At 37.4% G+C, this 13,805-nt stretch overlaps 1 protein-coding gene across 6 annotated transcripts in view; it reads right to left on the bottom strand.

The window, feature by feature from the left end:
- The window catches only part of LOC135218309 (very long chain fatty acid elongase 4-like), a 123,194-nt gene that overhangs the window by 31,207 nt on the left and 78,182 nt on the right, over nucleotides 1–13,805 (bottom strand). For all 6 annotated transcript variants that reach the window (XR_010315281.1, XR_010315282.1, XM_064254529.1 and 3 more), the window contains exons 7-8: nucleotides 6,279–6,428; nucleotides 4,938–5,063 (exon numbers count right to left, since the gene is read on the bottom strand). Coding sequence is in view for 4 of the 6 variants with exons in the window: in XM_064254529.1 (XP_064110599.1) it covers nucleotides 4,938–5,063; nucleotides 6,279–6,428 (276 nt within the window). In the remaining 2 variants the exon portion in view is untranslated. The remainder of the gene's footprint in view (nucleotides 1–4,937; nucleotides 5,064–6,278; nucleotides 6,429–13,805) is intronic.

Genomic DNA, 13,805 nt, shown 5'->3' with positions numbered 1-13,805 from the left:
GGTAGCAAGGTTGGTTGGTTGTCCTAGGCTATGCTCCACTGGCGGCGGGGACAAGAGATAGAATCCAACCAGGAGTGGTGGTAAAAGGAAACCACGACGAAAAATGGCGGGGATGGTAAGCATAAGAATAATAAAATTAAACAAATCATCGTAAAATTAGGGTATATCCTTAAAATAACAATAATATCAAACCTTCCTCCACCCGTCTACTAGAAGAGTGCCCGGGTAAGAAGCAAGCTCTCTTCCGGTAGCGGGGGAGAGATGTAAGGATATAGTAGGCAAGCAACCGACCACTAGTAGTGACCACCCCGCCCGCTGGCGGAGCCAGTAATCTATAACCAAAGGTGCCCCGGCTGCGACGGAAGGCTCCGTTCGTTATAAAGGGAAGGTGGCTGAGCAACTGGGGAAGGGGGGGGGGGGTGGGGGGGGGGGGGGTGGGGGGAGGGGTCTCGGCGTAACACGGCGGGAGAGAGAGAGGGGGGGGGTTGGCCTACTCCTCCCCGACTCAACAACTACCCGCTCGGAGACCCGGTACCCTATGAGTGGTCACCCTATACCCCCCGCTGGGAGGAACCCCTGGCCACCTCAGAGAGGGAGGGAGGAAGGCAACTGAGGTTGTCATGACAACCAAGGGGTCCCCCAGCGCCTCCCTATACCTGGTAGGGAGGGAAGGGGAAGGTGCGATGGAACACGTGACCGCAAGTGGCCTAAGCCGCGAGCAACACAACCGTGGGAGGGGGCCACGTGAACCAGGCTGTACCAAACCATGGACATGCACCTAGGCTAGCCTAACACCCTAAATAGAATAAAATTACATCGTAAAGATGGAAAAGACACTTTAGTAGAAGAAAAAGAAGCCCAGGAGGAGGCAAACTGTTCCGAGGAACAGAAGCCTACTCGGAGCCAGCGATAGCCGATGAAGAGCAAGAGCCGGGATGCTGGGCTGGAACAATAATAATAGCCCTAAATACCAAACAAAGAGAAATGGTAAAGGGGCTAATCTAGCTAAAACTCGATGTAAAAAACGATGAACGTAATAAGTAAGCCCATAAGAATAAGAAGTCCCAGTATGGAGGACCGGGAATTCTTAACGAGGCAGCATGGCGCCGCCACGAGACAACCGGGAAACCGTATATGACCTATTAGAAGGAAAATACTGGTTCCCGGAAGACAAAAATATAGTAAAACATTACTTATGAGGCACTTAACTTAGCCGTTGCGATGGCAGAACGTTCCATATCGAAGAAGATAATAAATCCCGTAAAAGGCACAGCACAGAGAAAAATACGTCTGGACGCTAGTGCTAATAATTAAGGATGACCGCTAGGGGCGCTGCTGTCCGTGGCGTCCTCTAGTAGTAGTAGTAGCGGCCGCATCGCCCGTTGGTATCAGCTCTCTCTTGTGGGGATTTTGATTGGAAGGTCTAATTGGTGAATGTCTCGTGGTAGTGTTCCCACTCGCCCCTATTACCTACCGACATTATTACATTACCGACACTTCTTTTTAAGAGTGAGCGAGTCAGTTTTACTGACATTTTCTTAATTTTGTTTTTCTCTGGTAATTTTAGATTAATTTTACCTAGAAAGTATGATATTAAGGATCCTTTCATAGGCCGACACGAGCTGAGCCCAGAAATGAAATTTTGTTTTTGCGCTATCATATATCGCATTATTTATATATGATAATGATATTTTTTTTCATTTCTGATGGTTGCAATGACAAAAAAATGAGCCAAAAATGAACTCTTAATCTTGAAAACTAAGCGCACTGTGATTTTTAAAAAAATATATTTTTTCCGCTTCGGCGCTCACTCCGAGACCCCCTTGGCATACGAGAGACGATTTTTATTATACCCCTTCAGCGTTTAAGGGTTAAAAGCATTCCTATATGAATTAAGCTAGAAATCTCTGAAGCTAGAATATCTAACTCGGCAAGAACTAAGATACTACAGACAGTGTAGACTTGAAAGAGAAACATTAATCGAGGCAGTAGTAAGAGATTTGCCGATAGCCGAAGAGGAAGCACGCAAAGAACAAACATTACGAAGAAAAAGGAATATGCTAGCATACAAGAATTTAGAATAACCAAAACATGAGAGATAAACAGTCGACCGAGTCGACATATCTAAACATGTAAAACTCACTACAGGTACATTACCATCTCAATAAAATATCTATACCTATATCATATATTATTAAGCCTATGCATGCTAACACCTTAAACTAAGTGTTGAAGACGACAGAATGCGCCTACAGAGTGAGCATTAACGATTACCGAAACAGTCCTTATGTGAACTCTTTAACGGTCTTTCGGCAAAAGCTTAAACGAGATTCAGATCATGAAAAAGGGCGAAGTAGGTATTGGAGGGCACAGAATCCCACTGTCCTGAGAACTGACCCGGTGCCCTGGCAGCGGACGTTTCCAACTGTCGCAGGGCAGTCCTAGGCTCAGGCTACATACAGACGAGGGCACCAACACCTTACTTCTAACAGGGAACGCGAAAATGAGCCCACAGTGGAGGGATTCGGAACGTTCCCGTCACGAACTAAGTTCAAATTGTATTAGAACTAAAAATAGGTTAATGTTCTAACTTCTCGTTACGCTTTTCCTGAATCGAATGGGGAGCAGAAGGCGGAGCTACAATGGAAGTCAATACTAGCCTACTAAAATACCTAGTCTAAGTAGGCATAGCCTTTCAGGTTTAAGTCCTGATCTAACATTGTTTTTGCAATCTATTAGTCCCAGTCTTTCCTATATCTGACATATTCAGGCATAAATTCTCAGAACAATTCCCTACATTCTTCACATCTAGTAGTTCCAAAATCACTCCGTACCCCTGCCAGTACAAAGGAATGTTGATCAACTTCCAATTTCACCATCCTGGTTACACCAAAGCATTCCTACATAGCTTGAGGTTATTGGTTTTGCTTCCAGTGTAAGATATCCTAGGAAAATGAAATTACAATACCGTAAACAGGTGTAAAACAGCCAAACTTCATAGAATACCAACAATCGCCTAGCAGCAATGGCGGCAAGGAGAATTCTGACAAGAGCTGAAACATTCGAAACACACTTAGTGGAGAACAGGTAAACTAGACAGTCATCCGGGCAGCCATTCGATTATTTTTGTTTGAATGCCGACTCGCCTAATCAGCAGGGAGATATAGCTAAATTTAACAGTAGGTAAGATACATCTCAAATAATATAATTTATGCAGTAAATATCAACTTTGCAAGCAGGCAGTAATTAACAGGCACTGACCACTATTACCAGAGGGCGAAGCCAATAACACAATATATTACACGTTGTATCTCATTTGAAGAATATATTGTTGTTAAATTAGTGTTGCATTATGTTTAGATATACCTCACTAAAATGTATAGGCCATACAAGCTGTAAACTGTGAAACTGGGAAGTTTTTCTTCAGCATTGTGACTGGCAGTAACGGATATGTGACTGAGGAGCTAGAAGCCGTGACTTGTGACGTCATGGATCAGCTCCATGCGCTTTGATTGGACCTAATTTTCCTCTATCCCTATACTCTTCCAGACTTGGGAAATATGCAACATAATGAGCTTATCTTTCAATGAAGATATACCAAGAAAAGTAATGGCCATAATAATGTAGCAGACAAATACAGAAGTCCCTTAAGTTGAGGTGTTACCTTAGGCATAAGCTTGTTTCACACTTAAAAAACAGTTTTATACAATCAATAAATCTCTTAAAAATTAACTTTTAAACTAGTATTTCAATCTCATCTGAATGCTTTATCATTTCTTTTGATTATCTCCTATATATACTTTATACACACTACTGAATGCCTAAAATATCTTACCCTACAGACTTAGCAAGTTACTGAAGAACTATCTATGAAAGTGTAAACTACAATAAAAAATACTGAATAAATAATAGTGGTATAATGTGTATTTCATTCATCTAGCTAAAACCTTGCAAAAATATTTTAGTACAAAGCAAATGATTCTCAAAATGCCTGATAAAAAATGGACAGACATGAAGACAAAGTGACTAAACAAGAATGAAGACTCACTCAACAACAAATCACACAGAAGGAAAGCACTTTTCATACTAATAAGGCACATCAACAATTTTTGAGAGTTAGCAAATGCATTTCCTATAAGTGAAATTTCAGGATGATTCCTTTGTTAATCTGAAGACCATTTAGTAAACCATATTTCTATGTAAGGAGCTAAAAAGCATCTCTTGATTTAGTGAAATTTTTGAATGATTTTTGCTAAAGTGAGGATCATTTAGCAGTCCACTAATGTGCGTACTGAACAGGAGATATACTAAGTTGGGGATTTATTCCACTGTATTAAAATGATAAAACTTAGAGAAAGTTTAACCACAGCATATGGGCAGAAATGGAGGGCTGGGCAGGTAGAGAGAAGGGAAGTTGAGAAGTGTAAAGTCTTACCTCATATGAGAGGGGGCTCTCATACAATTTAAGGTAGCAAGATCTTTGTCATAATGAGAATATAGTGTGGTTGATCAAGGTGTAGAACAAAGTAAGGCAATGACCTTGTATAAACCCATGAAGGTCATGCAATAGATATTCCATAGGACTGTAAACTAGCCTAATTAATAGTATTATTTACACTGCCATTTACAAATATACAGAAATGTAATTATATTGCATTTGATATCCATGAATAACTCACAAATTATTGCAAGGAGAATTAAAGCCTTTTAATTCAGGAATAAATGTATCTCCCATGTGAAATGAGAGTCACTCTCCAAGTTGGGTATTTTTTTCTAGAAATTAGGTTACCGAGATCATGGGATTGTGCTTACCTCTCACTACTGTTATACTAGTTTATGGAGCAATTTAAGACATGTCTACCAATTCTTAACAAGGAATACAGGCATAAATGAATAATGGAAGTCTTGAAAATTAGTAAAGTCACAAAGAAACGTACCTTAGATGCATGGGAAGATGGCGATTTATTAGTTACCTTAGATGTGACAACACCATTGGCAACCATTCCACTTGTACCATTTTGATGACTGACAGCACCATTTCTAGTTTCCTTTATTCTCCTTTGCTGTTGTAAACATAAAATATTGAAAATTACAACTTTACTTGAGAAAAAATTATTTTTATCCAATTACCCCCTTCACTCACTAAAGTACAGTGCCCCCCCCCCCCCTCCCCTCCCTTCAACCTTTTTTTGCATGGATAGATTCCAGAACCCACTGTGGAAATGCAAAATCTGTGGAAATGCATAATCCCCTCTAAAAACACTTATAATAACTGCTTTTAACTGCCAAATACTCTATATCCCTTACACTAAAATGCTTATAACTGTCTATTTTAAGAATTCACTGCCTAATTTAATAGTTCAAACAAAAATACACCCCAAACCATCATCCCAAAACACCGTCATCTTGGATTAGTACCCTTTTAAAACTGTTTTCTCTAAAGTATATACGCCCCATAAAATGCTAATACTATCATCAATTTACTACTTTTAAAATAATAATATTAATGTAAACTCAGCAAAATATCTAAAAATTTGTTATATAAATTAAATAAACCTTTAGTACAAGTTAAATAAACCTGTCTTGCACAATATTTGACAACTAACCAAGCTACCCAGGTAATATAAATATATATACCTAGCCATTTTCTTTGATAGTATTGAAATTGTTTTGTTTTCCTTTAACATTAGTAAAAAAGAATTAAAATTATCACTAATTCACTTTTTTTGTAGAACAACACGGTTTAAGTATTCACTAAATTACTATATTTTTTCTTATTGTCTTCATGACTAAATACAGGTTTTTATGATAAAAACAATCTATAGTGTTCTTACACTGTACTAATGTACGTATCTGTTAATGTAATTACAGGTTGAGCCCCAACTGAACATAACAGGTGTAAGATTTTCACTCTCTCTCACTTATTAAGGGTAATTAATATAAGATGCATTTGTAATGAAACTACTGTAAAGTGTTTTTGGATGATAGAGCATATGTATTGTACAATATCTTAAAATATTCACTGATTATTTTAATTTCATTTTCCAGTCTGCTTTTACTGGAAAATAATATTAAAATTAGGTATTAGCAAATATATTTTAAATATTGTACAACAGTGATAATTTAGAAATACAATCTATAGAAAAAACTGGCAAATTGGTGAAAGTTCCCAAAAAGTGAAAGATATGTTCCACAAAAATCCACAACAAAATGAAGTGTGGAAAAGTGAAGTGTGAAAAAGCAGGGAAGCACTGTAAACAAATGAAAAAACAACTCACTTTTTTCCTGTATGCTTGCACATAAAACTGTCCAAAAAGAACAATAAAAGAAGACATGTAGACAACAAGAGCATACTGCATCCACAAGGGGAAGTCACATCCAACAATTATTGCCCGAATACCCAACACACCTGCACTGCTGAACTGAATCTGAAATTTATTGAAAATTACAGCTTTACTTCAAAGGATAAAGCATATTAAACATTCAGATACACCATGACTTACAGTAAATACATAATGCATAATTCCACAAAACCTCACTGATTACTAACTAATAAAAATTTTCAAAGCAATTTTTTTGTTTCTTAATATACACACCAAAATATAGTAGATAGTTTTTTTACCCATCTGGTCTGTCAGAGAATAGACAATGAGAGGGTAACGTAACTTTACTGAAAGTACTACTATAAGCAATGGTTATAGATACAAACTAAAGTTATACATTAAGGACATGGAAATTATTAAATAATCAGATGTATTCCTACACACTCTTTCATATAAGCTAAATACCATGTCATGGGAGATATAAATGTTCTCTTCACATTCCACAGAAAAGGTTTCTGGTAATAACTGGATATAGATAAAATTGCTTGGAATTTTATTAAACCCATCAATTGGTATACTAAAATTTGAAAACTTAGGCATCATACAAATCTTTGTTTCAATGCCTGCTATGATGTGTTAAGTTGCAGTTATCAGGAACACAATACCTGAACCAACCAACAGTGACCATAAAATCTGTGGTAAGGTGTCAAGAATACATCTACTAATTATTATGGGAAGCTATAATGTCCAACAAAGAAGCTTCCCTACTGCCAAGGAGGCTTTCTGAGGCAATTACAAATGCTGGTCTCCTCTGCCAACTTATGACTGGCAAGGTAACATGCTAGACTACAGTTGTTCACGGGATATAAAATGTGGTTAATAAAGATCACAAAAGCATCAGGGTAACTATTGATGGCCTCTCTTTAATGGAGCATAAGATGGCCTCTGCAGAACTCTGCCACTTGTGTCTTTCCTATGCTTTTGCTTCAACAAATCCCAACACATGCACAACCTCCCTCCTCACAGTTCTCATCCAAGTTTTCTAAGTCTTCCAACTCTTGTGGTGTCTATAGGAGCCCAGCTCACACATTACTCTTAACCCATTAATTGTGCAAAGTTTAAGTACAAGCCATCTCCATCCCAGTTCCATCATTATTTCATATACATATGAAACCTCCACGATTTCCTTTATGGTATCATTTCTCACTCCATCCTGCCATCCAATTCTCAATAGTCTTCTTAAGCTTTATTTTTGAAATTAGCAAAATCATTTATGATGATTTTATTTCACATAGCAATAGAGTCTGCTTGACTTATGAACAAATTATGTATCTTTTATATGCAATTTCACTGTTTTCAAATCTTATTCAGCTTGCCCAATGTGCAACTGGTGTAATTTAGCCTTTCAATGAATTCCAATTCAAGAAACCTATACTGGATATCAATGTTCCTAAATATCTGAAAGATAAAATCTCATTAATCCTATCTCCATCTAATATTATCCTTTCCTTTTTCACATACATAGTTCTGTTTTTTCTTAGATTTATTTTCAGTCTCATCTCACTTGATGTATGATGCATTATATCAAGTAAAGTTTGCAAATCTTGTGTTTTGTTGATGAAAACAGCATCATATGTATATTCTGTCAAGGTTTCTATGTATTGTTACTCCAATCTAAACTTTTCTTCCAGCTACAATAACTTTCTTCATTAAAAAATCTATGAGAAAGGCAAACATAATAGATGCAATAACACTCCTTTTAGCACCTTACTCATTACTGCAAATTCTTCATTATTAATGCCACTTAAAAAAATTAGAATTCATTCATAAGCACATTCGAGTCTTCACGAGCTTCTGTTTTATCAATCGTATTATCACCTCCTCCTCTCTCTTACTTTCAAAATTCAGTGCTTCAACATCATCAGCCTGTTTACCAAAATATTTCATCTTATCACTTGTTAATCTTTAACTTCACTATATATCTTGATTTGAGTACTTACCATATTCTACTTTGTATTCATCTCCTCCCTGAATTTCTATCCTTGTGGAACTGCTGTCTATTCTCTACTGTGTACCAGGTCTTAATTAAAATCCAAGGTGTCTGTCTACTTATCCCATATCCTTATGCCTCTTTTCCAGTGATTTGCTGCTTCCCAAATTCAGTTTCTAAGACTGCAAATCTATTCTGCCGCTCAATGGCAAAAGCAAATCTACGGTATTCTGCCACTCAATGGCACAAGCAAATCTACAGTATTCTGCCATTCAATGGCAAAAAATTGATGTTTATATTAAAGAGGCTGTACTATATCAAACCTAGATACATACTTGTGTCAACCATTCTGTTGGATACTTTTAATTTCAGCTTTAGCATGGCTATGACAAGTTGGTGATCACTCCTGACATTTGCTCCTCTGGAGATGTCTAAGCTTATTTATGGATGTCGATTTTGTTGAAAAAAAAGTACTGCACTACAGGCAGTTACTAAATTATTTGTTACACAAAAGTAATAAATTACACCATGATTTTTTTTAAGGCTCTCCTAGGCCTTCCTTACCCATTACATCCTTCGTAACTTCACTGTTCCTTCCATCATTTGCATTCATATCGCTACAAACATCTTCCTTCTGGTATTTCATTTATCGCATTCTACAGTTTTATATAAAACTTATCTTTCAATTCTTTAGAGTTCATTGTTGGTAAATAGCACACAATATATATATTATATGGTACTCATACTGCAGTGTCTTTTCGAATTGTTACCAGCTGCAACTTACTGCTCACTGCTCTCTAGTCAGTCACTGTCTTTTCTGCAGTCAGCATTACAACCATGCATACTTCTTTACCAGTTCCAGTTAATCTTTCTGAATACGTACAAGTAAAAATCAATCCTTTCCAATCTCTCTTTCCATTCCTTTGCTCCATGATTCGCATATACAGCTACAATATCCAATCCATATTTACTGAATTAATTTTCTACCAGGTCTGTCTTTCTCATACAATTTACGATCGTGATTCAATTTACTATTTTAAATATACACTTAGTATTCATAAATGGGAGATTCTCAGCACCTCTTATTTCCTAAACTTGAGACCAATTCTAAATTGTGCATATCTATTAATGTGGCAGAATCCATAGAGAACTCATTGGCCAAATTCACAAAAGGATAGTCACCTTCTTATACAGTCCCGTTCCAAGCTGACTACAGCCAGAGAGAACATGGCGAGAGGCATTAAAAACACACATACATAGACTGAAAAATATGTATATAACACTAATTGCTATATTAAGTACAATATGTGCTGCATTAAATATATGTAAATATTCTACCAGAGAGAGAGAGAGAGAGAGAGAAGGGGAGGTTAAGGGCATGGCAAGTGCTTAGTGTACTTTACATGTACAATATGTATATACATTGACTTTACATAACAAAAACACAATCATTTATTGGTATGTAACTTTATTTCAGTAAACTTGCTGAAAATCTGATTTCAATACACGAGCTTTTACATAGTTTCTTCTATTTGATCTACAATTTTGTTTCAGAAATAAATTTATATGTCACTGTTGGAGTTGTCAATCGCAGGCAGGGAAGGTGGAGGGGAGTGAGAGGGGGAGAATACATGATTAGCTGAATAGCTTAATCTAGGGACACAAACAAAAAGCATAGTAGAATTGGCTGATTGGCATTTAATGCCCACAACAGACCTGTTAGTCTGTTTAAAAAAAAAAAAAAGCTGTCCATGGAAAGGCTAAAAGAAAATGTATTTGATAATACACTTGAGTAACTTTTTAATTTTTTTAGAGAAAGTTCATGTGTTTCTCAATAAATCAATAAATGTGCAAATAAAGAAATCAGATATGAGGCGTCCGGAGGTAAACGGGCAACATCGCCAAAACCTGGTTTTGAGTAAAATGCTTTCAAAGTTGAACTATCGATACCGGACATTTCTCTTGACTTGCTAAATCTGTTTATATATATTTTACTCGTCTTGCCTAACCATATATGAAAAAAAAAAACAATATTGTTGTGTAAGAAAAATAATCATTACATCAAAATTTGCATACCCCAGTATGCAAAATAATTATGAAAATAGGAAAACCCCAATTTTTCTTACATTTTTTAAAACTGTTTACCATAATGAGCCATTTCATTGTAAACCCCCCAAAAATTTTTATGAGTTTTTATACATTGGCAATTTTAACATACCACACATTTACAGTATTTTTCCCTTGGTTCCCAATGTAAATGCTTCATAGATTATTGTCAAATAATTACTACAGAAATCCTTGTAATCTTAGGGACTTTGAACTCCACTTTACTATCACTAGATGACATTTTCACGATGTGAAACCACCAAAATGATGGCAAAAATAGAAGAGAAATCACTTTGTTCCTCCATGCGGGTGTCGGTCATTTAATACTACCATGCTGGTGCGCTATGCGGGCTGTGGTTGGTTGAGCGCGAAACTATAAACACGGCTGGATGAAAGGGAGCTGATCATTGGCTCACGCACCAAGGCCTTGTTCGCCCTTTACTTCCCAGAGGGAGCACATAACCAAGAAATACATGTGAAAACCTGTGGACTACCACCCCTCTGTTCAATGGTTTTAAGGGTCAATATTGCTTGGCCAGTATGTGGATATCATAAAAAATGGATTTCTCTGTAATATTCTAGGACTAACTCAAAATCACTGATTTGGCGATGTTGTCCCTGTGCCTCCGGATGCCTCATATATGAGAATGATTAGTCTTGGAAGTGTGCTGCAAGTTGCTTTCACTAGATATTTTATTGTAATTAAGGGGAGTGCCGACTCCATAAGGCTCCATTATAAAGAAATGTTTATAGTTACCTTATGACTGAATGGATTTGCTTTAAATTTTTACGTTATTCTTCAACTAATAATGAAATTTCCCCGAGAGCAAATTTAGATTTTCAACTTCTAAGTTAATTTTTTTGTATTTGAAAAAAATCATGACATCACTTTGAAAATATGCGAAAAAAAATTTCTATAAAAAATAAATCTTGCTCTGAAAATTACAATACGTATATAGTATACATACTACACTCTATAAAAGTTTCATTAAATTTTTTTCTCTTCTTGGAGATGCATTTATTTTTGAAAAAAATTACACATTTTTAATTAATTTGCATTTTTCATAGCTAACAAACCTGAGGTCTTAACAATAGGATAAATCTTCTGGCGCCAGCTGGAAACCGGTTAAAAACAATAAAAAATTGTAAATGCAAGGAATCTGTGGCATCTGGCATATGATATGTAGTTGACATGGAAGTGAGTCAGAGACCACACTTGAACCTAGTGATGCATCAGAAAATGGCAAAAGAAAAAAAAAAAGTTATGCTTTTATAATAACTATGAAACTAAGACAGTTAGAAGGCTGATTTCTGCCATGAAATTTATGATATAATAAAATTAATGGAACTGTTCTCTCTCTTAATTTATATATTACCTAAAATTTGCATTTATGGGGAGCTTCCTGATGTACGAATGAGCCGTCGAGTTGTCCAAATGGACCGTCACCACTTTGTTACGAACCAAATCTGCGAACTCCAACACACCCCAATGGATTGGTGTTAGCTCCTTTAGACTGATGTGCCACTCTCTCTGATGAGTGTTTCATATCCCCCAAGACTTCCCTGTCCCCTAGGAGAGCTCCCAACCTAAATCAGATGCACCTGAATAGAAGAGTAGGTCAAGGTTCAGAGTGATGAGTGCTTTCCCTTTTAGAAACCTGTCTTCTGACCTCCACCATAACAGGTCCTCCTTGATTTCGCTCACTACCTGGAAAACAAATGAATCTGGCAACTTCTTTCTGTCCCAATTCACCCTGAAGAAGAACTGAAGATTCCTTGTGTGAAGTCTTCCCAAGGTTACAAATTCCTCTATCAAGCACTTCTGAAGAGACCGAAAGTGGTTCACTGTGTGAATACATGATTCCACCCTTTGAAAGGATGGAAAAGCTTGAGAAATCACTGAATCTACTCTCGTCCATAAATAGACTATCTGTTGACAGGGGACTAGTTGAGACTTCTTTTGGTTTATTAGCAAGCCTAATTCTTTTGTTAATATAATTGTCCTCTGTATGTCCTCCGTGCATTTCTTTTGAGTCTGGGAGCGAAGGAGTCAGTCATCCAGATAAAAGGACACTTGAATCCCAACAAGATGCAGCCACTTTGCAATGGGAGAAAGTACTCAAGTGAACACTTCTGGGGCTGTCGACAGCCCGAAACACAGAACTCTGAAATGGAACACACTGTTTCTACACAGATCTCTGAATTGGAACACACTGTTTCTGAAAACAAATCAAGAGAAATTTCTTTGATTCCTGGTGAATTGGGATATGGAAGTAAGCATCTTCCATATCAATGGTAATCATCCAATCCCCCTGACGAATGAATGCCAAAACCATCTGATTCGTTTCTAGTTTGAATCTTGTTTTCCTTACAAATAGATTCAGGGAGCTTACATCTAGTACTGGTCTCCGACCCCCTGAGGGTTTGGGGACTACAAAATGCCAATTGTAGAGCCCTGGAGTAAGTGGATCTGTTACTAACTCAATGGCCTTTTTCTTTAGGAGAGATGAAACTTCCTCTGAAAGGGCAATGAATTTGTCTGAACCTTCTGAGTACGCTGACAAATTTATTGGAGAGCTGGACAATGGTGGAGCTCTCTCAAAAGGGATCACGTAGCCCTATCTCACAACTTTGATGATCCACGGTTCCGTCCCTCTTGCTTCCCAATTTCTCAAGAACTGGCGGAGCCTCACCCCTAAAGGTACACGAAGGACTGAACGTTTACTTTTTCATTGAGGACTTAGATGAGGACTTCTTAACTGCTCTAGGGGTGAAGCAAGCTCTCCCCCTAGATCTAGGGAAGGGTCTAGATACATCCCTGCCACGAAAGGGCTGAGCATGCATAGCTGGTGAGAGTTGGACCATAAGGACGTTTAGTTGATTGCAAGAGTAAATCCTAGGTGAATTTCTTCTGAAGCTCAAAGGAAACTTGAACCACAGGGTCCACTGGGAAGAGATGTCTCCTATCCAGAGGAGAGTAAAGTAAGGCAGACCTCTGTTTCCAAGAAACACCTTTAGTGGTGAACAAACACCAAAGTTTTCTCTTTTTAAGAAACATAGAAGAAAAAGAGAGGCCAACTCTAACAAGCTATCTCATACCCTTATCAAGGCAAGAAATAGCACATGAAATGTCCCAGAAAGTTTCCTTATCCAAACAGGAGCATTCCTTGATCTTCCAACCCACGGCTCCCACTACCCAATCAAAGAAGCTTATTACCTCAAAAACCCTAAAAATGTTCTAGAAGGTGGTCCAGTTCTGACGCTGAAAACATTATTTTGGCCAAATTAAAAGCCTTCTTCCTGGCAGAATCAATAAGACCAGATAAGTTCCCCTCAGCAGAGGCAGAAACACCCAAAGAGAGAGCCTCCTTGGTCTCATAACACAA

Source organism: Macrobrachium nipponense, chromosome 9 (genome assembly GCF_015104395.2).
Source record: "Macrobrachium nipponense isolate FS-2020 chromosome 9, ASM1510439v2, whole genome shotgun sequence".
NCBI lineage: Eukaryota > Metazoa > Arthropoda > Malacostraca > Decapoda > Palaemonidae > Macrobrachium > Macrobrachium nipponense.
Note: the sequence above shows the minus strand (reverse complement) of the source record. Positions and strands in the feature narration are given on the sequence as shown.